We start from the raw sequence: 27,365 nt of genomic DNA, 5'->3' as shown, positions 1-27,365 counted from the left end.
ATATGCAATTGTCAAGTGTCACATTCAGCTCCTCAGCCACCAAGGTTTACATCACCGGGTGAGAGAAGCTCAAAAACTGTGAGGCTAAAATTGCCTACAGACGGAAGTTGTGCAAATAAATATCTACATTCATATTGTGTTTTAAGTTACACTGTGCTTTCTGGGTATGTACACGACTCGTTCTTCGTAACCTGTGCATTTATACAAAAGATCCAGTAAGCCCTGAGCTGACAGCTCAGCTTTCACAGGACAAATTCGGGGTGTACCGCACTCTTACAGAGATGCTCTCCACAAATCCATTCCTGCCATTTGTCTGAGTTCTCCACCCTTACAAAAGAAGATACTGTTCCAATTTTTAAGTCTAACAAGGGTGATTATAACAGGATTAACAGATTTTTTTTCCCCTTACAAAGTCCAAGTGCCTCATATCAGAGAGAGTATTATACCAGACTTAGGACTAGATGAGTTTTTACTGTATATGGAAATGTATTAAAATGAACGTATAGCTCAAACACACACATCACCCATTGTTATGTTTTGTGGGAGCCACTTCTCCCATGAAGGGCAACCACATGTGAAGGGAGAGAGTCCAAGTAAGTATCTGGTAAACATTTGAAAACGAGAGACAAATAGCTCTGTGCGATCGCACCATCTTCCTTCAAATACCCACTTGAACAAAATAGCTCCTTTTCCAACAAGCCGAGCCTGGCTCTCTAAACCAGGAGGAACCGCAACCATGGTAAACTTGCAGAAATATTTTTACAATTTTATTAGAGGTTTTAATTCAGTGCTTTATCTACCTCTGTTAGTCTGCAAAATAGCTTTAAATATTCAAGTGGTAATTAATGAATCTTTTATGTTGCAAATCAAACATTTTCATCTGTGCTGTGGTACAGTGGCAGCGAGAAGGAGGGGTTTAAAGAGTAATTGTTTCTACTGTTCCCCTCGCAGTGCTGAATGCCTTTTTACCCTTTATTATATCATTGGCTTTTGCTTCAGTTCATCAGCGTTTTGCCACATCTTATTGTTCGATATTTGCTATTTTTTTCTTCAGTTCAAGATTTCTTACTCTGCCTTTGCCAGCGACATTCCTAAGGAGATGGAAACTCTCTGAATGTGGAATTTTCGCATGAGTGCAAAATAATAAAAAGCATGTGTGTATTAAAAAGGGATCAGCTTAATGGGAAATGAGCATTGGGTTACATTAATATTCTATTACAGTAAAAATCATATTTAATAAATTTTCTCCAGATTTTTTGAAATCTTACTGTATTTTTCTAAGTTGTATGCCAATCCAAAGAAACAGTGTATATGATATACTTGATTTATGTTAAGTAAATAACCTGCACAGCCCATTTTTTGGTTTAAAAAAAATATTAAGTGTAGAAACACACACCAGACTGAAATGTGTACTCAGTTTCCATCTGCTAGGAGGAATAGTGTTGGTCTTGTGCAGCAGAAAGCCTTTATAAACAGTATTCTATTTTATTGATGCTATATGTGGATTTTTATGTGGCAAGAGCAGGAGAATGAAAACATTGTAATTTATCCTAAACCGTAAAATTATACTAGTACTAAAGTAATTACTTCACATATTAAAATACGGTTTCCTTTACTTTCTTTTGTCATCACATAAAATCAGGCGTTGAGCGCTGCAGTGCGAAGGGGCCGGAGCTTTTCTTGCCTTCACAAAGGATTGACACATCCCCCATTGTACACTAAATCACCCGACCCTTGTTGTTCTGTGACCCTAATTAATATTATACTCAGTGACATTTATGTATCAGAGCAATAAGCTAAACAGGAAACAATTTATGTCACCTAAAGCTTTTTAACAAATCGATGCAACTATTTGTAATTGCTTGTTTCACAAGATTAAAAGTACTCAGCCTTGATCTTCGCCCACACTCCTGTGGCCAACATGACCTGTGCTTCCGTTGTAAAATAGGAGTGTTGGTGATCAGCACCTATTTCCATCAAGTAATCCATATTGCTAATATTTCTGGAATTTTAATGTAGTTACAATTTATAGCTGATCAAATGTGGTTACCTAAATTGCTGTTGCTAGTAGACAGTTTAACTGTCTTTATTAATTACAGTATAATTTAATGTTTGAGTACAGGCACTTGTGTTGGTCATTTTTACAGCCAAAGCAGTTATGTGCCTTATGACGAACCATTTTAGCATTTTCAATGGAAATTTGCTAATATGATGAGTGATAAAAATGTCAAACTCTGGTAAATAATGGTTATTGCTTTGGCTGGAATTAATCCTTGAAAGGACGGTTACCTTCAAATTAACATTATAACTTGAACTAAAAAAAAATGTTTTTCAGGCTTCCGAGGTGCATAAAAAATGGCCACTCAACTCCTCTAAATAAATACATACAACCCCCCACAAAAAGGGCATTATTTCTTCTTTTCCTCTCAGTAGACAGAGAAATTTCCTGTGGAATAAAAAGAGAAGAGGGGCTATTTTTTGTTAAATACCCCAAAATGATGTTGTGTACCATTCCTAGCTCACTTGCTTTGAAGATATCTAACAAAGCTACACAAAATGAGGCAAAAAGGAGGACTTTGCTGCACCTCAGCCCTGAGGTTTTGGGGCAAAACGGGTGCAGACAGCACATAGGCTGCAGACACACTCGAGGGCCACGTCCCACCACGTTGGCCATCGCCATCGGGGGTGAAGGAGGTTTGTTGCAACAACATGGCAATATGAGGACGAAGAGCACTTCCTTCGACGTGGCAGCATCAACCACCGCCGCAAACGAAGATGAAAGATAGCCCTGATTAACACACCATTAAACGAACGTTTAACATCATCATTGGAGACGAAGCCTGATTAATAGGTCAAGAAGGGCTAATTACACTTTGTTGTGGGGAAGGGTGTGTAGTGTGTCTGCGTGAGGCAACGAGAATTGCCAGTCCCTTAAATTAGTCCAATAATGTGAAATTTGTCATACTCTGTGATCACAGCCCAAGTTAAATGTCACCATTCGGCTCATCTGCAGAGACCGGCTGGGTGTGCACGGAGCACGTCGGCTGCCACGTCCTCCCAGGGCTCCCCCTCCTCTGCTGGGACCCCCTTATCTCCTGCTGCTTTTCCCTCCAGTACAGGAGAAACCCAGAAAAAACTACGCACTGGCTCCGGTTTGCTTTGGCAGCTACTCAGAGACGCATTGCCTCACCACTGACCATAAAAGTGCTTTTCAGCTGTGGTGGAAAACAGCGTTTCTGACTGGAAAAGGTATTTCCCAGCTGGCTGTTGCTGGTGGCAGTGAAGTAGGAAGGCATTTTGTGATGTTCCACGATATGGCTGCCAGGGAGGAGAAACAGGATTATTAACACAAAGATGACACAGGATGCGGTGTTTGACGTCCAGCAAAGAGCCAGGCTCGCATGCACTGCTAGGGCAGCATCAGGAAGGGAAGGGCCTGATCCCGGTCCTCAACCAGTGCCAGTTCCTCGGCACAAGCTGCATTTGGCACCTACCCCAGCAGCTCTGCGTCAGCTGGAGGCCACACAAAGTCAGCGGATGACAAACACCATGGTCGGGTCTCTCCCACCTCATGCGTACGACGGGCACGCCAGCGCCAAGATGTCCTGGCGGTGAAACGCCCAGGTCATCTCTGATGGCTTCTTACCTCATGAGCTGCCTGGCTGCCTACTGTGACCTGTGTGGGGACACATTGTCCCCAGAGGAGCCAAGAACCCCACTGGGATTCATTTGGGGATGCATTCTCCTTCCTGGAAGGGACTCTCCCACACATTTCAGAGGCACAGGGCACTCCTCACGAAACATCTCACAAGTTCTGTCTTAACACCTTTCACCTGAGATTTAGGATAATTTTAATCCCCAAAGTGGGACCTCTCTGGTTTACTAAAGTCTCACTAGTGACTGAAGTGCAATACATGACCAAAGCCAAATCTCATTCTCTATATTTTGATTATTAAAAGCTACCAGTCAATACCATTTTGAGACACGTTATAACAAGCGTGCAAAGATTTCTCCTCCCCTCCCCAAAAAAGTAGTTATCTGGTATAATTTTATGATAGAATATTTTTATAAAATCATTTGTACTAATTTAAGCATTTATCATTATATGCAAAAAGATTTCTTGATGAGAATATTATAGACGGTGCATGTTTTTGACATTAGCATTTTATTTGGATGACTAATCTTGCAGATGTGAAATTTTAATGAATTATTCATGAAAAATCTCTCCTCTGAAATTTCAGTTTGCTGCTAATGCTAGTTATTAAATATCTTACTTTTCTTTACAAAACTTGATGAAGAAAATAAATGTGTGCTTACATGGAAGAAAAGAAGGTGGGTTTTTCCTTTAAAGTTTATCTCAGCATGACTTGGGACTTTGTTCCTCATGGTTTTCTGGACCAAGCGGTTGATCCTACAAACCCCCTTTTGCATACATGCAATATACGTTGAACCCTTCCCATGGAAAAGCATTTGCAGGACAAAGCCCCAAACCCCGTCTTTCACGCTTTCCCCTTTGAAACGGAGTCTGATGAGAAAGCAAATCCCCTCAACTGCCCGTGACCCTAATGGTTCAAATGCCGATGGACTTCCTTGGAAAAGCAGATTAAATCTTCGATGACGGCGTCTTCCTCCGAGCATCAACGACCACCCTGTCCAGACCGGCCGTGAAACCGCCGAGAAAACATCTTGAGATTTGATGTGGTTGGGGGAGACGCGAGGAGAGCGATGAGACCGTCCACGGACGCGCTGGGACACGGGTGAGACACAACCAGCCGCTCCACGGAGCAGCGCGGGGCCCAGCGCCTCGGGGATGCGACACGGGGGTCATCGGGGGTGGGAAACAAGACAAAAACTTGGGACATGGCGACTCGCATTACCAGTGTGAACAACCAGCATTTTTATTGCATTTGAGAATGCTATAATGTCAGTAATTAGTACTGACTACACAACATTTTTTATTGTCTGTATCAACAGACATGGAATGATGGAATTACAGTTGATGTAAGGAATGAGTTTCTTTTATGCCTTATCAAAAAAAAAAAATAAATCTTGTTACTGGCAGCACATAGACACGAAGCACCATGCTAACAGTCTGGACTGTACCATTGTCATCAAGGCTTATGGGTAGAAGATACTTTTTTACCTGTTCTGGGCCCATTAAAACGCAGTCGCTAACTGCAAATTCACCTCGCAAGGCTAGAATACTAAATGACTTCTGAAACATCTAAAAACCCACTCTGAGTTCATTAACCAAAGGTACCAAAGGATTTCAAAAGTTTAAACACTTCTTTTTTTTTTTCCCCATGCTATAATGGAGGTGAGATTATCGGCAACCTGAAAACTGCAATAGTTCAAAATTATTTTTAAAATCTTCATAGATATATATTTATGTAAGTATATATATAAAATATCTAATGATCTTCAACATTTGCAGAACCAGAATCCCTGCGCTGGTGTCTCCCTGGGGCAGGAGCTCCAGGAGAGGGGAGGGCAGGACCTGCGGCCGGACTCTTGCGAGAGAGAATCAATTAAGGTCACGTTTTGTGTGGTCACTTATTCTACATAAGCCTTGATTTTTCGTTTCACTTCTAGCTGAATGCAGAAACCTAACAGGTTTTACATTTACAAACTTTTTTCTTTTTTGTGGACAAGGAAGGCTTTGACTCTCATTCCTGACAGCGATTTTACCTGATACATGGTACTACTTTCATAATGTACGCTTTTCTTTGAGAAAAAAAACATGTAACAAATTGTCTTTACATCTTGGCACCTTGTAAAGTTTTTTTTTTGTTGTTTTTTATACAAAAGTTCAATAGTCTGACACTCCCCGTTATTAATCACTACTTCACTGATAAACTTTGAAAGTGTGACCCTGGAATTCATCATGCAAAATATTTACTGCAGCAGGAGAAAAACAGTTTGTTTTTGTTGGTTTTAAACGACGTTTTCTTTTTCCTTTCAAATAGACGAAGTTTGTTGAAGACAGCCAGAAAAGGCAGTGGGAAGAGAACAGAAGGGGTGGGAAAGTATCAAAAAACCAGCTTAAACACAAAAACTGTACAAAAACGCTTCGATCGATGATAACAGGAGAAGAAAAAAAATCTGTCAACTATGTTACAATTTAAAAGCTGAAAACAAAAAAGTCAGGGATTTTCTCCCACATGTCAGCAAATGTCATCCAATATTCTCAAAGCAAGGATAACTAAATAAAATACATGTGCAGCGTATTCTGCAATTCCATTACATACAGTAGTTTTTTTTTTCCAAAGCTATTTTTTTAGTATAGTTAATATAAAGCAGTTGCACAAAAAGCAAAAGGTGTTTTGACAAACAGGTCTGCATTTATTCCTTTTGAGGAACGATATCTAAAAAAAGGACCTTTCCACCTTTTTCTCCCTCCCCACCCTCCCCCCGAAAGACAAAGGCTCACACAGACACAGTGGGATATATATGTACAACATAATAAACCCCTCCCTAACGAAGCAACTGGATATCCAAAGGGATACAGAATCAGAATTGTAAAAATCATAGTGAAGTTTGCTTGATGTAAAGCCTGAGATTTTCAGTTGGTTCTTCCGCAAGGCTGCGACACCTGCCAGATATGTTAAAATCTAATTTTTTATTTCTTTTTTTCTCTTTTTTTTAATTTTTTTTTTAATTTTTGCTACAGTCTTTAGACTAAGCATGCAAGACATACAACTAAGTGCAACTGAGTGAAATGTATCTTTTATTTACTCATTCCCTAACAGTTTGGACTGAGGTATGCGTACTAACAGTTTCTCATGCTGTTATCTTTACTCATGTCTAGCTACACATGCTGAGAATGAACTAATCTACCGGATTTTTATCCCCTTCTGAATACCGAACTAACCAGCAAACCACTCAGTTTAGAAGCACAGGGCTCAATTCTCATGATCCCTGTCTGGCTACCGCCGGCACGTCACGAAGCTGCCTGGATATAATTTAAATGAACAAAAAAAAATGTTTCAAATGACCACAGACTGCCCTTTTTTTCTTTTGTCTTTTGAAACAGAAAGCAGAGTTGAGTTTTATAAAAGTAACTGCCAATAAAATTTCTTGTACCAAAGCTTATGAGTGGACAGGAGTGTTATTTCCTTATGAAAAATGCTGACCAAAAACTAAACAAAACTGAGCAAACGTGCCAAGATCAACCAAAATTAAAGCAGTCATCCTAGCACAGTCCTGAAACAGAAGTGGCACACAACCTGTAGAACCAAAGACTACCAAATTTTTCTTTTCATTTAATTCTAGAAATACTATTATGTGGTCCAGTTAAATTGTGGGAGCTTTTCTGTTCTCTTCTGTGTTTTATTAAACTGCCTCCTTTATCTGATACTCTAATTTTCCGCTAAATAACTGTGTCTTTGCTTTCTCCAGCTCCCTTCTCACACTAGTAACACTGATTCCTAGTTTTAGCCTCAAAAGCCCTCCTCGATTCCTCTTTTACAGACTTTCCTTTTGGTCACTGTAAAGAATTGCAAATAAAAAGTAACAACTTTGGTTCAGACATTTACTTGGCCTTCTAAATTTTCTAGAATAAAGGAGCAGTTTCCCTCTCAGGTTAGCAATAGCCCACATCTTGTCATTTCCCTCTAAATTCTTCAACCTCCTTTGATCAACAATAAGAGGATATTTGGCTTCATAAGATAAAGCATATAACAGAGAACATAATTTACCTTTGTGTAATATCTTTGGTAATTTTAGGAAAAAAAAAAGGTACAAAGAAGAATATAAATTAAGCTCTGAAAGGCTTCTTGAAATAATAAAAAAGCTACAGTCCTACATAAATAAATGAGTGACGGAAAAGTGGTTGCAGAATGAAAATGTTTAGGTGTTTGGTGACTGAGGTTTACTGACCTATCGCAACAAATCTTGTATGTCGTGTTTGCTTTGAAGAGCCTTGCCAGTTTTCCCTAACAAGCCCCGGCGTGAATTCCCTCCTCGATCTCCTGTCTCCTACGGCGAGGTTTCCATACTGGCTGGTGTAATATTGCAGAACAATCTTAACTGCAGTACTGGATTTGCACAGCTGAAAATTAACACTTTAGCATTCGTGGGGCTCCGGCCTTATTAACTCCTGTAACAAGTTCAATCTGAAATCTAATTTGTATTCAAACAGATTAATGCCACCAAGCAATCCTGAACTGATGTTTAACCGTGAAACATCACCACGTACAATAACAATTTAACGAAGTCATCTTTCCAACCACTATTTGCAAATGCAAAAAGAAAAACAAAATCGTAATAATAAATGTATAGGTGCCCATCTCGGTAATCTTAGATATTCCAGAAAGATTTGTTGACCCATCAGAACTTGCGTTAAACAACCGAGAACCTGCCACTGTACTATTCATCCTCTAATAAAAGTGAACTCTGTTGGTGCTGCATATGTTTCTTTGTGCTGTTCAATTTTGTGGCATTTGCTAATATTCACCGTTGCTGCCAAAAAAAAATAATAAAATAAATCAAAAAACCCAAACAACAACAATAAAATGTTAAAAATACTGCTTTGTGGAATGAATCTGTGTTGCTTCCTACAGTGTTTCTATGTTCATCTGTCATTCATTCTCATTCTTGCAGTACTTCGTTCCTCTCTCTCCGTTGGACAACCCTTCCACATGTATAGTGCAGCATTTGGAACCTTTTCAAAAAACAACACCAAAAAAAAGGAGACACCGAAATGGAATGTTTTCCATAGCTAAAGAAAACATGGTGGCATCTGAAGGAAACTGGAATGAATGACAGAAAAAACTACAAACAATTCAATGACATTCAGCTTCGTATAATAAAAACACCTATTAACATTCATCACAAAGTACAGAAAATGCTGAAGCCTCTGAGAGGCCCTGGGCCCAGATGAGGCCTGAGGTCAGAACTTAAAATGGTAGAGAAGACGTGAGGCGGGGGAATAAAAGCAATACATTAAAAAGTTTGGGATAATTTTTTCTTGTAACCCCTCCCCAACACACACGCTCACACGCACACACGCAGACCCACACACGTGCACACACAGGCCTTCCCCAGCCCAAATGGAAGCGAAAAAAAAAAAAAGAAAAAAAAGAAAACAACGAAAAAAATGGAGTAAAGGCAGTGATAATCAACATGCAGTACTGTGCAAATATGTTGTCCATTGGAATCCTTAAAATCTGGGCAAAGACTTGATCTGCAGTTCAGGTGTACATGCTCAGTTTGATGTCCTCAAGTGTCCAAAATTGGCAGGACCTGCAGTCCACAGCTGGCTGCTAAATGCAAGTGAATCAGTTTAGCAAATTTACAACACTGATGTTGACTGTAAGAGAGGAAAATCCCAAGTACCAAACAAGTCCATCCAATGCACAGAGTACAAATTCCTTTTTTCAACAAAAAGTAGAAAAATCAAAAATACTCCCAAATGGGATACTTGATGGCACTAAGAGTTAACATATGTCATAGTTGTCAAAGTGGACTGAGAATCCTCCAGGCTGTACAAATAATGGAGAGATTTCACAGCTAAGTTTGACGTGTTCTTCCAATCTTCATTCTCAGGATGATGTTAGACATACTCATTCTATGTCCTCATTTACAGGTTCATCTTCATAATCTCTGTCGTGATCGAAATCTGGACTGTGGTTGGCTGTTGTCACTAAGGAGAGTGGGCCTTCATTTTCATCTGGATCTAACGGTTCTTCTTTGACATGCACGGGGTGCCTGGGAAAACAAAAATATGGATAATCAGCAAGTTGCTCGTTAAAGAACAGTTTTGACAGCTCGGGTGGTTTGGGGAGAAAGCAGAGGTGGTTCGGGCATTCAGACCCGGTGTGCCAAGCCCTAAGGGTCCCCAAGGAGAAGACCCTCAACTTCTGCACCAGCCACAGGCGCCAAGCGAAGGCTGCGCCAGGCAGGCAGCGCTCAGCTTCCCCGGGAAAACACTCTGGGAGGAGCACCTCCATGGGGTTTCCGTCTCGGGACCGAGAGAAAACGCTCTCAGCTGACATATTAAGTTGATTAATACGATCTTTGGATAAATAAGCAGAACAAGCATCCGAACGGCAGAGCAGCAGTTTGTCAGCCCGCCGAGCTGGAGGCTGGGCTAATCATCGCTCGCTGTGTGTGCGGCGTCTCTCGTTAACATGCAGAACCTGTGAGACAACTCTCCAGAGGACGACCCCAAGTGAGGTTCTATCATTAATCAACTTCAAGCAAACACAGCAAAGAGACACCATGATACATGCTTTAAACTCCAAATTAATGCATATTTTTACAAACTGTCAATAAGGGAAGAAAAGCCCTGCCAGGAAACACAAACAGAGAGGAAAAGGCTCGCTCAACACAACAATATGATAAGAAAGCACAGTCCTAACGAGAATAATAACACTGTCAGCTGTAAACAAGGCAGAACATGATCCCCAGCTCATGGTGGGTACAAGGATGTACTAAAGAGATGAGATCTGCCAAATTTCTCATTACAGCACAGCACATGAATAACCCGCGGGGGAATGGGGCTTGGTCATTCAAAACGGGTATGATAACAATTGAAAAATGTTGTTCGTAAATCATATTTACAACAAATCCTATACAAATACAAATTACCTTTTTTTTTTTTTGTTCGGCAGCTTTTGAAATGTAAAATAGCCATGTGAGTCAATAGTGTCTCGTTGGTGGGACTTTATAGGAAAGTAGGGTTTTATTGACATTACCAAGTATTAATAATGCGATACAGCAATGGAGACCCTGTTTGCTTCCTAAATAATTGATGTTGTAGGCAATCCCTTAAAATAAAGTGTTAATGAGTTCAAGTCCCACTCTGTCTCTCATTGAGTTGATATCCACCTCCTAGAGTCTTGTTTTTTTCTCTATGTGAGCGGATTTAACCCTTTCACGTGGGCTAAGTGAACACATTATCCGGAGGACTAACCTTCATTGTAAGAACTTTTTCTCTCCTTGCATAGCTTTGCTTTAAAAGGAATGATTTAAAATAGCTGCATTTTATGTTTTGTGTGGATAAGAAGGTCAAAACTGTTTCTACTCTGTCGCACTGACAGACAACAGGAACACATCACCAAATAAATCACCGAAAATGTAGTCAGCATCCATGCACAAGCCGAAGGTAACCCTGCCTGCTTCCAGTGACCAGGGTGAACCAGTTGCGCCCTCGCACAGCGTGCAAAGCTGAACCGCACCCTACTTATTTATTTTGGCTTGAGCCTGGATCGGTTTAGGAAGCATCTAACTTGCTGACTACAGACATTTCCAATGTGAGCTGTGAATGCCTTTCAAGTCCCTGCATATTTCAACTTCTTGAGTTGTAAAGTGCTAGATCAATACTAAAGTACTAACTGCACCTTCCAACCCACCCAACAAAGGATTGGTGGGGAGAAGCAATGTAGTATCCATGCACGCACACCTTTGCCCTTCAAATTCACTAATACGTGTCTTTATCAACACATCCCTGGAAGCAAAGAGGTTTCTCTGCATGTTGCTTAATTTTTGCAAAAATTACAAGGAAAGAGACATTGCTCATACAATTTTTACTTAAATTAGTGAAAAGGGGGAGTTAAATGGGAGGAGACATTTCAAATATCAGAGACCAACAATTAGCATAAGCACGTAAAAGTGGGTCGTCATCTCAGAGGTGTGCATGTGCCAACCGCCCCAGCGGCTCGTGGCCCTAGCAAACGTGAAACCACGTTGATTATTTGCAACTAGAAAAACTTATATTATGAATAAGCTGTGGGGCCCCTCACTTGGGAGAAAACACGAAATGAAAACCAGAAGAAAAACGGGGAAACAGCGGCTAGACACAGAGACGGATAAAGCATGTGCTACTCGGCCTTTACGGCAGCGATCTTTTTTACTGCTGTTTTAATTTAAACATCTTGCTTGTTGGCTTTCTGGTTTTGATGCTGCTGCTGGGCTTTGTTTTTTTTTTTTTTGAAAAATAAAAAGGATTATTTTTGAAAACGCAGATGTGAAGTTTTCAAAGGAGAGAGGAGAACACGTCACGTGCAGCAGAGGTGGCCTCGGCACATGGACAGGAGTTTCTCCAAAGGCTGCTCGGGAGCCACATCTCGGTGTCCCAGCACCCCAGCACCCCGCACTTGGCTGAAGGGCACAAGAGAATGGGTGCCAGCAGGTAAGACAGGCACCCGCTGGGCTCGCAACCACATGAAATGCTGTGAAAGCTCCTCCAAAGGTCCCCAAACCTTCCCAACGCAAACTCTGCCCCACCTTCTGGTTTTGTTATGAAAGCAGATGAACCCAGGTGGTTTTAACTGAGTTTCTCTTGGAGGTTTGGTGTGGCTCCCTGAAGTCAAAAAGCCCCAGAACTCCAGGAGTGAAAAGCAAAGCAAGCACTGAGTTAGGAAAAGGGCTGAATGAGCCCAAGCAGGACAAAGCCGGAGAGGGTCACAGAGCTGTGGGGAGGCACGGTCACACCAGCAGCTCACGTGTTGGGAAAACATCAGACAGCGAGCTCACCAAAAACTCCGTCCCTCAAATTAGGAGGCTTATCTGGGTAACACAACCCCCCCGGGGAGAGATCTGCAGGGAAAACAACAACTCTGTCAGTTTTAACCACAAAGCGGCATGTGAGGAGGAAACTTTACTGATTCTGTGATTTTGCTCAAACATTTCAGAGCAACTGAAATAAATAAGCTTAAATAAGCTCAAAGGCAAACAGAGACATACCGATCTCTCAAGTAGTCTGAATCTCTACTTACCACCTCAGCAAAACCCTAAACTGGGGAAGGAAAACTACCCCTAGAGACTAAATAATTCGGTCTCTAAATTACAGAAAAGGTAAGTGCTGGGCTGGGTAAAAAGAAAAAGAAGAGAGGTGGGGAAGGAAAAAAAAAAAATGTTTTCTCATTTCTTTTATGTAGTAGCAGAATTTCAGCTCATTCCTTTCAAGTAGATGCCTAAGCTCCAGAAGGGGTTAACAATAAATAACCTTGCTGAACACAGATTCCCCTTCTTTTCACATCTGAGTAATTCTTTTGTTTGTCCACTCTGGGAACAGAGGAGTTTTTAATAAAGCTGACTGTTGTTTAAAGCCACTGAGTTCTGGTGGTGCACACAGCATGGAGTAGTTTGCTTTGTGGCTACCTTTGGAGCATATCAGGATGAAAGTGTTATGTCCCCAAGCTGTAATTATGCGACTACTTTCTAGTGTTTCAAAAGGAGGGAGAGAGAAGGGAAAAAAAAAAAACCTAGCCGTGGTTCAATGTGTCATAAAAAGGAAACGAATGAGCGGTAATAAGACTTCAGCTAAAGTGTTAGACTTCTTAGCTGTCATGTTAACAAGGTCCTTTAAACCTTACAATAAAGTTTAAAGCTTGATTTACTCTAATATACTGAAATTGTTTAAAAAATAATTTGCATTATGACAAGGAAATCTGTCCTGAGAAGAAAAAAAACAATTGAAAATGTCATTACCAAAGCAGGCTTACCGAGAATGAGAGTTTACACGGCGTCTGGAAATCTGCTGTTGACTTGTGATTTTATTTAGTAAACAGGATAAACCCCGCCACATGTGAATGGTGTTCTGGCTTTAGATCCCTTCAAACTACTTAGAAACACCATTTTAATGGGGAAGCTCAGAGGCTGGTATTGGAACATCACCCGGCCACATTTTACTTAAGCAAAAAGAAACGTTCAGCAGAGAACACATATATTATCAATTCTGAGAAAATGAAAACACTCAGGAAACAATCATTTCCATATTACAACAGAAAATTGGATTTTCTGGTGAATAATGAAAATGAGGCATCCCTCCCCCCGTGCTCCTCTCTCTCCAGTATTTGTTCTGTGCCCCTCACCTTGGTATCAATGTGCTAAGAGATGATTATTAAGTGCAAGAAAGGCCACGGCTATGCACAGTTCTGGAAGATGTCCTACCCTGTTTAACTCGGTTATTTTCCCTTCCTCTCAGTCTCTTCAAAGCAAGCGAAACCTTAGGTGAAATGAGAAGTGCATGAACTACACTAGCCTTCAACTTGCAAAAAAATAATTACTTGGATTAACGCAACATCATAAACGTTCATCCCTGTCTGTTAGGCCAGGAGAAACCCTTGGGAGAAGTCTTGTTTCTGGAGAAAAGCCACATCCCTCCACTCCTCCTTCACGCCGGCCCTTCGTGGTCACGGGCAGAGGATAACGAATTGTGACTAAAACTGCCTCAAGATGAATCCGTTTGTAAAAGACAGAAAGTGTGTCATGCAATGCTACTTTGCGAGAGATAATTAATACTGCACAAACAATCACTGGAAAAACTAAACACATTATTTGAATGTTTTGAAGTAAATGGTAAAAGACAATGTTTAAATTAATTATTAATTAAAAATTAATGTTGCCATCTTTAAAGATTTTTTTTTCAAAGCACTTTGTGCACTGATTTAAAATGCTGCAATATCAAAGTATCCAGAGCCTCAGATTCCTTCATGCCCCCTCCCCTCTGACAACACATTATGCAGGTGGGAAACTTTTTTGCCATTAAATGCTAATTAGTTTCACAACTAATTACTATCGTGGTATTAGGTTAATGTTTTTTCTACTTTTTGATTTAGACTTACTTTTGTAAATCCCTTATTCAAATTACTTTGAAGTAAAAGACTACAAATTAGTTCTCTTTTTAATGCGTAATGTGAGCTGTGGCAAGTCAGCCAGCAATTTCACAGCCGGTTTTAAGGAACAGGCGGCCGACCGGCAGCGCGGCTCTCGCCCGCCGCCCCTCGCACAGGTAGCCAACCCCTCTGCGGAGTTTGGGGAGAAATACAAGGCTTATAAACTCCGGCTTCCTCGCCAGCTGCCAATTACTCAGTATGTAATTTGAGGGGAGGGGGGAATTTACAGCTTTGCAAACTCACTCCGTCACCCCATAAATACCGAACACGCCCATCGGGGCATCACACCCTTCCTGCCTTACCCTGTCCTGCGCCAGCTCGCGGCCCGGGTGCCACTCACGTTGAGCAGGGACAGCGATCCCCCATTACTTCACGCGGTTATATATGCACTCATTATACTGCCGTCTGTTGCTATAATGCTCGTATTAATTTTCCTTTTGATATTTTAAGAGCAATCTATAAATCACGCAGACCTTCACATGTGCCACTGTTAATGCTTAGCAAGACCATTGTGCATCGAGTGGTTTTTTTAGGCCCGCCAAACAAGCCCATTTGCCAGCTTTGCCCCACCAGCCCTGCTTGTTGTGTGGACCAAAGGGGAGAGAAATCACATTTTTTTCCTCCAAGAAATGCAGTTTGCAAGGTTTAAAGAAGAGAATTGCAAATGAGTTAACAATTTTACAGCTCTGTGTGATTGCTGGACTGCATTGAGCGGGCAGGTTTTAAAAGTGGAAGTTGGTAAACGGCCCTTCAATGCTTTCATCGACCTAAGCATGTCCCCAAATGGAGATGTCTGCTCTTGCTGCTCCATCCACGAACCTCAGGAACAACCACGAAGGTCTGCAGAGCCACACTTGAGCAGACGGTGAGACAACGCCGAGAGTCACGCACATACTTACATCGCTTGCATAGGGGAACGTCCTGGACTACTGTCACTCCCGTTACTGTTCGTATGCTCCATTGCACCATTAAGCTCTTCCCTCATCACGTTGGCTAAATTGCCCAGAGTGGGATTTCCCATGGAAGCAGTAGTGTATAGAGGTATACTGTTCTCAGCCATTGAAGCCTGCCAAGGACACAAACAAATATATGAAGAGCCATGACTAACTTTCTTATACTTCGCACAACACGCTTGCTTCCAAAACATTCTCCACATTTACTTTATTTGCAATTACCATTTATTTTTAAATATTGTGTTTTCTGATAGGTATTGTCCTGATTCCACCAAGGGAAATTTAACATCATTTACATCTGGGTTTAAGTTCTCATAGCTGTATTGGCTTGTGAGAGAACAGTGCCTTTCATTCTCTATCTGGAATTACACTCCCTGGAAAAAATAAAACATCCTTTTCCTATTTTCATTTTGCAAAATTATGTTTGGGGCTTTGGGGTTTTTTTAGGTCTGGGTTTGGGTTTTGTTTTTAACAAAATGGGGGAAAAAAATTAGAAATCGCTTGGCTGATAACTCATTCCTACCAGGGCAAACGGGCACCAAGCAGGAGGACAGCATCACTGAGTCTGGTTTTTCTGGTGACACAAGTGTGAAGCTGCAGGTAGCACCAAGAGCATCACTCTGAGTTGCACTGATCTACCTGAGAGCTGAACCAGTCCGTGTGAAATTTTTTAAGCCTCAGCAACTCAGCTCTTACAGATCTGACCATTTTATTTCAATTTTTCCGTGTTCTAAAGAAACACCATGCAGAGGCACACTGGAGTTAACTTTCTAAATGGAAATCTTTGTAGGAAGAGAATGAACTGTTAAATATTTTCTTTCTGATTCCCACCGTTCTGCCTGCTAATATTTACTGTGTGTCAGCATTAGCTCATGTTGACAGCACAGTGCTGTGCCCGGCGCGGCAGCGGTGGGAGCCAGAAGGCCCGAGCCCCGGAGGAGCCCTGGACGAGCCCAGCGTTTGGTGGGGATGGGCTTCCAGAGGCCGTCGTGCCTAGGGACTGGAAGGACATTTAACCATTTCACCCATCCCAGCGTGACATCACCCACAGTGCTCCGAGCCGTGTCAGCGATGCAGAGCCACAGACGCTGGCCCGGCACCACTCGACCTGCTCCCGGGGGGAGGTCAGCCGGCGGCGGAGCCAAAAAAATCCATCAGACTCCAGGTCTGCATGATGCAAACTCAGCCCATGGGGGGGGAATTAATGCAAAAGTACTCCCCCCACAAAAGCTCTCACCTGCCCCTAGTTCATGGGACAAAACTCCTTGCTTGTTGCCGTCCTGGCCGGCCAAGTTGTTCCCAGGCAAGTGCAGCCAGAAACCCGGTGGGGGGAGATGGGGTGGGAAGGGGGGCATGACCAGCCCTGAGTGCAGCATCTTCAGGAGCACAGCCCCTTTTATTCTTCCTTACAGTGACCTCTCCGTGTGCAGCCCTATGTGTCACACGTGATTACAAAAGCCATTCTAACAGGGAGGATTATTTTTATCTTCTTGATTCAACAACCGGCAAACTCATTGTGATTAGGGGATGCAAAGAATGGTTCACATTTCCTGCACTTGGCAAAATAATGACTCAAGTTCTTCACCCACAGTGATAACTTGTAATTGCAGTAAAGCAATTTACTGGGGGAGAGGTGGGACATGAGGAGTATCTGCTATAAAGATAATAATAGGGTAGAGGGGCATTTTGGAAGCCCCCAATGACCTGCTGGGAAAAAAAGAGCTGGAGTCCCTGTAACTTACACACACGGAGTGGGCAGAGCGTGGCTGCTTCTGGTTGTGAGGGAAAACACATGGAGGAGACATCAGAGGGGTTGGGGTGAAGGAGATGGGTGGCTCTGTCACCCCAGGAAAGGAAAACCCAGCCTGGCAACCTGGCAGCACACAGAACACCAAGCTGTCCGCCAGCCCCTGTGCTCACGGAGATGTGCAAAGAGCCAGTCTGTGCAGATGTCCACAAAAGCCCAGGGAGCGTTGCTCATTGACTATTAATTAGACTGAACGCAGGCATGGGCAGGTAAAGCAGCCTTGTGTCCTGGGAGGAAGGTTATTGCCCAAGTGAGGTCTGAACTGGCCACACAGCACTGGCCACTCACACAGATTCGCCTGAAGCCCTGGCACAGCACCCGAGCACCCGCTGGGATTTTGCCTCCCAAGTCCAACACGTGGGAGACTAGCAAGGAACCTGCCAGTGTATTTTCACCCTAAATGAGGACCTGTCTCAGTGCACTGATTATCGCTCACCCCCATTTATTAGAGTGGCCACAGCAATTGCAAATCTGGCACAGGTTCCCCTCTTCAGCTCAGCTCACCGGATGCTACGGGGGAGCACAAGTATGTGCCACTTCCAGGAAAAGTGGGAAATGGAAACAGTTTACAGGTTATCATGAAAGACAAGAATGGATGGAGATGACGACAACGACACGTGTTTCAGAAATAAAACACGAACAGTTCCGTATGATAAGCATATTAATTGAAATTAGTCACATAGTTAACAATGTGAAGAAATGCAGGATCATTTCATTTTTGCCTTTCAGCGTCATGAATGTAAAATGTGCTTGCAATCTTAATACTATTCAAGAGACAAAGCAGTCTTTAAAAATCACACTTCACAAGACTCAAGGGAAAACAAGTTACTAATGAATAGTATTTACAGTTGCTTCCTTTAAACATGCTTTCATTTGCTTTTCAGAAGTTACTGCATAAACTCAAATAATGAGAAGAAATGCAGAACGTTGCTTTTCTCCTAATAATGTGTTCTGAAAAGACAAGTCTGCTCAACCTTCCACAAAATGCAGTTGCCCAAGCAAATATCCATGGCCACCAATGAATTTCTCAAGAAGCAAATCTCAGCACACAACCAGGGTGGTGGTGCCTCCTGGATGAATCCACACCATATGGAACAGGCGTGAACCCCCACACAAGCTCATACCCCCCTGCAAATTTGGGGCACAGTAATGAATTTGGAGCTTCGGTTCATATAGCAAATACCGACTTCACCAGGAGCTTTTGAAATAGACTCAGGAATTTGCAGAGAGGGGAAAAAAACACCAATCCAATATAGAGCACATGAAAAAGGGCTGGAGACGTGCACACTTTTAGGCTGCAAGTTATTAATTGTGCACTGACACTTTGTGTATATCTACATTGTGAAAAAACAGATTTTTTGTCTTATAATTACAGTACAGTTTAAACAAATAAAAAAATAAAAATGATTTTTTTTTTTCCCCTATATGAATTGCGACACTTATTTTTTACCAACAATAGGAAGATATGCAAAAATAGCCCTTAAAAGAAAAGGGGGAAAAATGATCTGCTTTCTCTTTAAACCCATGAACAATAGAAGGTCACGTGCCGCAGTATCCTATCATTCAGCACATTAATAGCTGTGCTAGAGTAATTACACTTGTGGTATTTTTGCCTCAAGTGAAATTCTGAAATAAGAGGATGGAAATTATGATACTGCTGATAAATATTAATAAGTGAACTTTTAATTTTTTTGCCACAATATTCAAAATGCTAAGCATCTAGCTAATGCTGAAGCAGCCTGATATGTGTTTGCCTCCAGGGACTATGATGCTTTATGCACTTAAGAAAAAAGTTTAACGGAATTAAAATTTAATATCTAATTAGAGCAAGGCTAATATATTTTGAAATGACTGGGGAAGACACACGCCTCTGTTGCATATTTGCTACAGTCATTAATCTTACCTGTAAAGCAGCATTGAGAGGTGTGCAGTAGGTGTGGCTGGTCTGTATATTTTTAATAAGAGAAGGGTTACTGCATAAGAAAAACATAAAAAGGAGAGTTAAATGCAACCAACTTCTGTGCGAGTGTTTCAAGCATGTAATGCTTCCTCCCACATCAGAAAACTAGAGCTGAGACTGTTTTTCCACACAAGTTCTCTTTCGTTTCTTTTTCTTTTTGATCTAAAGAAAATATCTGAGTTTTAGGCTACAGTTATCATATTTGCCTTTACTAAATAAGGAACATCATTATCTCTTGACGTTACCTCGCCATGTGTTCTATACCCTGCTTCAGTAGCATGTCTTGGCATCTCTGCTCATTTTAGCTGCATTCAGGAAAAATTCTCCAATATTCGTTGCATCTGGGAGCCAGTTACCAGGTAAAGATCCACCGTGAGGAGGTTATAGTCAAGTGCACCGTGGGCCGTTTTAAATACTACGTCGTGCAAATCATTCTCCAGGTCACTGGCAGCAGAGGCCCTTGCAATGCAGCAGAGGGACCGCGACGAGGGAGGATTTGAGCCGAGCTCTTTCCTGCCAGGCGAACAGTGAGCGGTGCTGGCGAGGGGCTGCCCAGCCATTGCCCCAAAGAGTTTGGGGTTGCGGGCACGGAGGCACAACATCAGGTCCTGCTGCACCGCTGCGGTACGGACCACGCAGAACAACACGCTGCCCTAAAGGCCGTTTTAATAAAAAATTATTCTGGTGTGCTATTTCGGACCCTTACGTTAGTCATCTTAAGTTTACATAAGGAGCCGGGATTTGAGGAAAATGAACACCAAGCATATCTGCTCTCTCTTTAGCAGGCATCTAAATACCACTGGCTCCACCGGAGGGGGAAAAAGAAATAAAATAATAATTGAATGCAAACTAGATAAAAAGCGCCAATGCAAAAAATCTTGAAAAAGTTTTATCACCCACTGGGCATCTTTTTTTTTATATATTTTTTTTTTCATGTGGGAGTAAATCACGGTGAGAAGAGTCTTAACTGAGCCTCTCCCAGAGGGACCAGCAAGGATCAGTTGTCCTGGAGAGATGGCCTTCGAGTAAAGGTCAAAGAAAATTGCTTTGGGAACCTCAGGAATATTTGTGCGCGGTTGTTGCAGACACAGGATGGCCTGTTGATTATAATCTTCACAGCTCGTCTCACTGCACTTTCAAACTTTTCGAAGTTAATTCAGCATTTCTGTCTTATAAGCACCTTACTCTATTTCTGATTAAGAGTTGCAAAACAAGGCATACAACTGAAAGCAAAGGAAAATATCAGAATTAAAACTTATCTGAAGCCCTTCCTGGCGTATATCTGTCTTCCTAACAGGCCTATAGCAGCATACCTGCACTAGCGTGGATAATCATTTCAGTTTACATTGCACTATAAACAAATGCTATAACAAACATGTTGACGTAGAGTTATTACTACAGGCATTTGGATTATCAGAGTAGGAAACACAAAATACACATAGCGACCAAAAATTTAGTTTCTTTAGCAGCAAAGGTGATGTCACTATTTCGTGAAATGCAAGTCTACATGAGATGGGTAAATCATGCAAAGCAAAGCAACAGCAGAAAAAAAAAATTAAAGCAAGTAAAAGCTCTTACTGTGCAACAAGCTCGCCAAAGTTTTCATCAGGGCAGTATTTTCGAGGACGGCCTCGTTGAATATGACGGCCACGTTTAAACTCTTCATCATCAACAGTCCAAAAGGACCCAAACTCATCCTCTACTCTGATAAAGCACTTATGCAGTGAGAGGTTGGTGCGAATGGCACCCTGGGACAAGAGCAGCAGCAAAGGAGATGAAGTGGAAACAAAGGGACACGGGATCGGGGACAGAACAGACATCAAATACAGGGAAAAGGAAAAAGAAAATAAAATGCAATAAGCATAAGCAAATGGTTTGTGAGGGTTAATATGCATTGCCACCTAAAAGCTACTAGCATGTGATGCAACAAACACCAAGCAAGCAGGGTCAGGGTACTGGTGGGCATACAAACAGTAGTGATGAGATGTTTGTCTTGGTTTCCCTTAACCGAAACAATGCGAAACCACCTGCGGTTGGTCTAACACCAGCTAGCAGCCAAAAGCCTCTACGTTAAACTGTAAGCATGATCCAAGCTAGGCTAAGAAGTTCAAACATGGTGGACATACCCACTGATCTTTTGTGGCCTTCGTTTTTGGAACTCTAGTTCATCCACTGTCCATACTGCCCCTTTAACGTTTTCTACTCGCACAAAACACTTGTGAAGACTAAGATTATGACGCACTGCATTCTGCAGCAAGTATAAAAGAGAAAACATTCAAAAACTTTCTATAAGAAAATGCTCGTCATTGTCTAAGAACAGCAGCACAGTCAGCTTGACAGTCCTCATTTCGCAATGTTAAGACCCTTCCCCACCCCACACCCGCTTCCTTTCCCCAGCTCTTTACATATTATTTTGCAAAGACAAAATAAATATGAAAGCTTAAACCCAAGATTAAAAATTCAAGTTATTTTCATCAATTATCCCCAGTGTGAATGACAACAGCCATCATTTTAAGCATGCACGTTGTATAATACAGCACATTTCATACAGAACACAACAGGAACATTGCTTAGACATTTTCAAAACAAATATATATGCTCTGCGAAGAGAAACTCCTCTCCTGGAAGAGAAAGCAGTTAGAAAGAACAGAAAGGACTTCGCACAAGTGCAGACGGCTCAATTTAGAAGAGAGGCACTGGAGTTGGTGTTGCTGCAGTTTCCCGCAGCTGGGCTAATGCGAATCAGGTGCTGAACGTCCTTCCACACCCACGGCACGGACTGGGGGTCGGCAGCACCCCACCAGCCGGCACGGCACCGGCTCCTGCCTCCGCGGCTTGCTCTTATATGGAAGTTGGCTCCTATTTCTGGCAGACTACTGTACTGACTGATCTGAGCCTCTGCCAAGTGAAAATATGAGGAGGGCTCTCCGAAACAAAGTGATAATATCCCCACAGCTCATCACCCAGAGAGATCCGCGCTCATGGCATCCCATGCTCAGATGTCCTCGCTGCAGCTCGGCGCCTGGGAAGGATGAGCCCGGCCAAGCCCTCTGACGTGCTCGGACCTTTGCCGAAGCCAGACATAATGTCACAGCAAGCTGTTGGCTTCTCTGTCCCTGCTCCCTCTGAAACGGTGCCGAGAGCCTCGTTATTCCTCAAATTCCCCGTTCTATGAGTTTTCTGAGCAAATGCCCTACTACAAAGCCACTCAGATTTCTACGTAGAGCTTGTCCCCAGCACTGCTGAAAGGGGCTTGGTAAACAGGGAAAACAGAAGAAGCCATTTGCTGAAAATATGCAGGCGAACAAACTCCATCCATCATCACTGGCACCATTGATTTAGTCAATCTGGTTGACTCGTTAGCAGGCACAATGCCAGCCAAACACATGGCCTGGGTCTAGGCAACCAAGAGACTACAATTTTCTTTCCTTCCATCGTCGTCGTCTTTTTTTTTTTTTTTTAATGAACATTGGGTCTGGATGGTGAAAGGGACCTCTAATCATGAATGTCTAAATCACTGTGCAAACAAAGGGTACGCACAGTGCATTTGTCATGTAAATTAAGAGGTAGTGGTGTGTGTGCCTTCGAGGGGAAGGCTGAGAGTCTTTTGCTACTTTTCCATTGCTCCGCAATCCCAGCACAGTCCTCATACTGCCGTCCCCGGCACAGGGGAAGAGTCAGGGCTCCAACTGCCTTTGCTTGGCAGATGCTCCAGTACAGATGTGTTTCCTCTGACTGTAGGTGCCCGATCTCGGCACTTCGGCTTTTCCACCCTGATCTGGTTGTGAACTGGTGGAAAAACAAACCTTGAATACCTTTCTAGCGGAAAGTCAACCTGTCCATCAGGGCTGCTTCTTTTTGCCCTTTCTTCTGCTCTTATATTTTTAAAGATTTTTTTTTTTTCTCCCACCTCTCCCAGATTTCACTACTTTCAAAATTTTTGGCAAAATCCCTGATTTTGAGGTGGAGGAAAAACATGCAAGTGCCCCACACCTTACAGGCTAAAATCAGCCAGCTCAGCAACTGCTGGTGGGTGCTGCACTAGTGCAACCCGACACAGGGCGGCCGGCCCACATCTGGGTAAGTCAGGCAGTTTCCTGTGAAAATGGGAACGCTGTCAAGTCTGGAGCAAAATGTAAGAATAATAACGCTATTTCCCCCAGTGAAAGCTGATCTTGTAGTTCATACAGCAGTTGATCAAACGCACACAGCAAAGTTCAGCGAAGTGAGTCCTCAGAGTTTGTAAACAGTCTCTAAATACACGGCTGAGCAGAAATATTTGTGTTCTTCTTTAAATAAATTTAATGCCAGAGAAATACTTTATAGTCTGTTCTTGCTCTCTTGAAGTCAGTGTGCAATTGATTGCTGGGATCGGGCTCTTGTTGAATACACTGAGACAGACAAGTTGAGGATTTGCAAAACGTCCATGAAGTGTTGTCCTCGCTTTCTGTTTTCCATGTGATCACTTATTTAAGGAATTCATAGCAGAAAAAGAATTGTTTTGCTTCCCCTGCCTCTGGATACTTACTATCTAACACTTTTATTTGAACAATACCCCAACGTTTCAGAGCCACACCTGCAGCCTGTGCCTCATGGCTGCGACTCAGTGCCAGCAAATTACTCCAAAAAATAAAAGCAAACAGACATTGCCTCTGACCTGTCAGAACCAGTTCACAGTGCTCCCCCAGCAATCAGCTTAACAGAAAAATTAGGAGCTATTATTGTGAGATTATATATTTACCTTGTTAAAAATATTTGTATGCAGGCCACTTTTTCAGAAAAATTACCCTGAGCATGCTTGAATGTAGTAAATGAAAGGGTTTGTTATTTTAATAACTCCTCAGGCTCTGCTGTACTGCATTTTGGGAGAGAGGTTCATTTTTTAAGGTCTTTATTCCTGCACTCTTCTGTGTTTTTGAAAGAGGGCTGGGGGAAGCTTGCCTGAGCCTAAACTTGGGGAACACTGACCCAAACACCCCCTACACATTAGCTGAAGGTGAGAACAAATCAACACATATATATTCAAATTATTCTGATTCTGCAATTAGCCCCTTGTGCTTGCTCTGCGCCCCGTGGGCTTCCCATCATGCCAATCCAGAGCTGCATTTTCATCCCTGCTGTTCCCGAAGGCTGGCATAAATCTGAGCAGCGTTCAGCATGAAAACCCGCATCACCTCAAGCCATTGCCAATTCTCCTAGCGCCTGGTGGAACTTGGGGTGAAGCTTTTCTTTGCAGGTAAGTGAAGCAGGACCCGAACACCTGTGCAAGGTCAAGGTGTTGAGGAGGGGGTCTCCAAATGGTACCTGTCTCTCCAGGACAAACCTTGCCCTTCTGTGAGCCAGTGGGTCTGCAGCTCAGCCTTTGTCCTCCCCCTCTGCAGAAACGCACTCTAAGTGCATGTGGTTTCTGGGGCCAGATTTTACGTGATGCACAAGGCTCATTCCTACAACTAGCCTTGCAGGAGATCCAGCCAGGGCTGCCTGCTGCCTTCTTCCACTCCTCCCTCAACTTCACTTCCCTTTGCTGCTGGAATTGAACAGGATTTTTCCTTTAGCACCCACACCTGCAGCTGCTGAAAAGTCCTACTGGAACCACTTCAGCAGCAAAAGACAGGCAGGTATAAAAGGATCTTAAATCAGAGAAAGTTAACTTCCTTTCTGGATAGTAAGGAAGCTGCAAAGTGAAACACTGGTCATGTTTTCCAACTGCAGTGAAGAATCCAAGCAGCAATCACAGAGATTTGCTGAACCTAAGAGCTTCAAGACCAAGGCTGAAAATACGCAAAATTGCACAGGGACCTGACTTAAAAGCAAAACATGCTACTAAAATCCAAGTTAACCTCCTAGGACCATTTTTAGCTCCATTCTCTGAAGGAATTAATCCAAAATGCAGGCTAAGACAGGAGAAACAGAAAGAGCTGATGAAACAGCATGTATGGGACATATTCATCCTGTCTGGTCACTTAAAGCTGTTTAAGAGCAACAGAGTTGTCTAGATTAAAAGAGGCTCAAAGTATCAGGGGTGCCATTTTTACAGTAATATAAGATGCTATTATTTGATTCACTCATTTGTAATCGCACCGGCTTCAGAAGCTAGTGTGGTTATTACAAAAATACATACAAGGGAAAAAGTGTCCCCCAAAATATAAAATAAAATTAACTCTCCAGACCTCTTATCTAACAGTATCTGAGATAGTGATGTTAGGAAATTGAAGTGTCAAATAAAAAGTTTATTTCTGTTAAACACATTGCTCATTGTGGGGCTTGCTGCTTGCATATTATGTTCAATAAGCTTCTGCTGTGTGATTAAAAAAAAAAAAGAGGAAGTTTATAACAGATCTGTGTATGCAGTTAGGAGCCAGTTGATTGAGGAAAGAAATCTATAGATCCTAGGGAAAAAAGTTGTGATTACAGTCTGCATAACTAAAAAGACAAACACTACATCTTCTACTGACACAATAACTTCACCTCTTCTCTTTTTCTCTAATACGTTCCAGCTGAAGGGCTTGAGTTTCACTGCTAGCAGCAACCACACAGAGGAACTCGTGGCATAATCACGGAACATAAAAGCCAATAATGGGGATTCAATTAGTGGTTTTCAACGGCAGAAGAATTTTTCTGCCAAATATCAAATTGTTCCTGCAGATAAGGCACCCAGCATGTGTCAAAACTGCCGATCTAAATTTTCATGTCCACATGTCGTTACAATTTGTAATGTCATCAGCAATGTCTATTCCGTACATGTCAGATCCCAAAGGCGAGCAGCAGTGGCGGGCTGAGGCTTACCTTCCACGTTGCTGCGTTGCGTCTGAAGTAAGCAAACATTCGCGTGAACCAGTTGTAGATTTCATTTAGTGTTAGCTGTTTTTCTGGAGATTCGAGGATGGCCTTGTGAAGTAAAGCAATTGCAAGATCAGTTATGAGCACACCGGTACAAAACACACTCACACTTCTACTTTGCCAAATATAAAAACGAATGAAAGGAAGAAAGAAAGAGAGAAAGAAGAGATTTGGAGCAAAAAATCCAAAGGAGGGTTTTCACAATAGGAACTAAGATTAATGGCTGTATTTAACAGTTCAATGGCAAAATTCAAAATGGAATTATCTAATTGTTTTGAGTTTTTATTTCTGTTTCCTTACAGAAATATTAATTTATTAGTCATTCATAAAGCAGAATCAAAGAGAAATGCAAAACATTTCACTAGCTGATTAAAGCTCAGTAATTATTTAGAGCTCAGATTAATTCTAGGGATCAGAGATTACTGTAGCTTGTGATAATTGACTTGCCATCTTTAAACAGGCTCATTTTCACTGTTGTGTGAAATGAATTTCCTAATAATCACATCGTATTGTAATACTTAATCAAAAGCAATTATGTTATATATTGCAGTTCTAAAAACCCTTATAGTCAAGGTTTGAGCATTTGAGCACGCTTACATACCAAAGGTTTGAAAATCTATTTAATCCAGAGTGTGCACATATAGAAGATTTTTACTTTTTTTCCTAATCCAAATGTGTGTGTTTGGCTCAGCTTACCTGTCTAATTAAAGATGCATACGTGAATGGTGGTCTAACTTCTGCGTTCTTATAAAATTCTTGGTTCTGGGCAATATCTGCTAAATAAGAGGAGTTGTTCTGTTATCATCCCAGCCTGCCGCTGCCGGGCTGTGGCCAACAGCACGCCGCCCGACCATGGGGGCTGCATCCACAGAACCCCTTTACCTGAAGAAATGGGGACGTTGTATTTATCCGAGTACCGCCTCCGGATGGGTCCGACGTTGTGCATGCTCGTGGTAGTGATGACTGACGGTCCCTGCGTGACGGGAGTGATGGGCGCAGTCGGGGTGGTGGGAGTATGAGGTAAGCTCTGCGGAGACGCCTCGGATGCAGTCTTGGAAAGCGTGACGCTCGATACCAGATTCAGCTGCGGAGGGAAGGACGAGGATTTCATTACAAACAGCGTTCCTGGCTAATTAAGGGCTACACAGAAAATTCTCGATAACGGGGTCTCCCTCAGTTGGAAG

General features: G+C 42.3%; 1 protein-coding gene across 39 annotated transcripts in view; it reads right to left on the bottom strand.

Moving 5' to 3' along the window:
- Nucleotides 1-4,873: 4,873 nt before the first annotated feature.
- The window catches only part of FOXP1 (forkhead box P1), a 383,604-nt gene continuing 361,112 nt past the window's right edge, over nt 4,874-27,365 (bottom strand). For 28 of the 39 annotated variants that reach the window (XM_065075373.1, XM_065075374.1, XM_065075367.1 and 25 more), the window contains 7 exons: nt 27,064-27,265; nt 26,878-26,957; nt 26,128-26,229; nt 21,468-21,589; nt 19,285-19,354; nt 15,521-15,687; nt 4,874-9,708 (listed from right to left, as the gene is read on the bottom strand). In XM_065075373.1, the coding sequence (XP_064931445.1) occupies nt 9,564-9,708; nt 15,521-15,687; nt 19,285-19,354; nt 21,468-21,589; nt 26,128-26,229; nt 26,878-26,957; nt 27,064-27,265 (888 nt within the window). In that variant the 3' untranslated portion in view covers nt 4,874-9,563. The remainder of the gene's footprint in view (nt 9,709-15,520; nt 15,688-19,284; nt 19,355-21,467; nt 21,590-26,127; nt 26,230-26,877; nt 26,958-27,063; nt 27,266-27,365) is intronic. The other 11 variants (XM_065075386.1, XM_065075382.1, XM_065075393.1 and 8 more) reach the window with 1 other exon arrangement.

The sequence above is a fragment of the Columba livia genome, chromosome 10 (assembly GCF_036013475.1).
Source record: "Columba livia isolate bColLiv1 breed racing homer chromosome 10, bColLiv1.pat.W.v2, whole genome shotgun sequence".
In the NCBI taxonomy this organism is placed as follows: Eukaryota; Metazoa; Chordata; class Aves; order Columbiformes; family Columbidae; genus Columba; species Columba livia.
The sequence above is the reverse complement of the archived record's forward strand: the minus strand, read 5'-3'. Positions and strand labels throughout refer to the sequence as shown.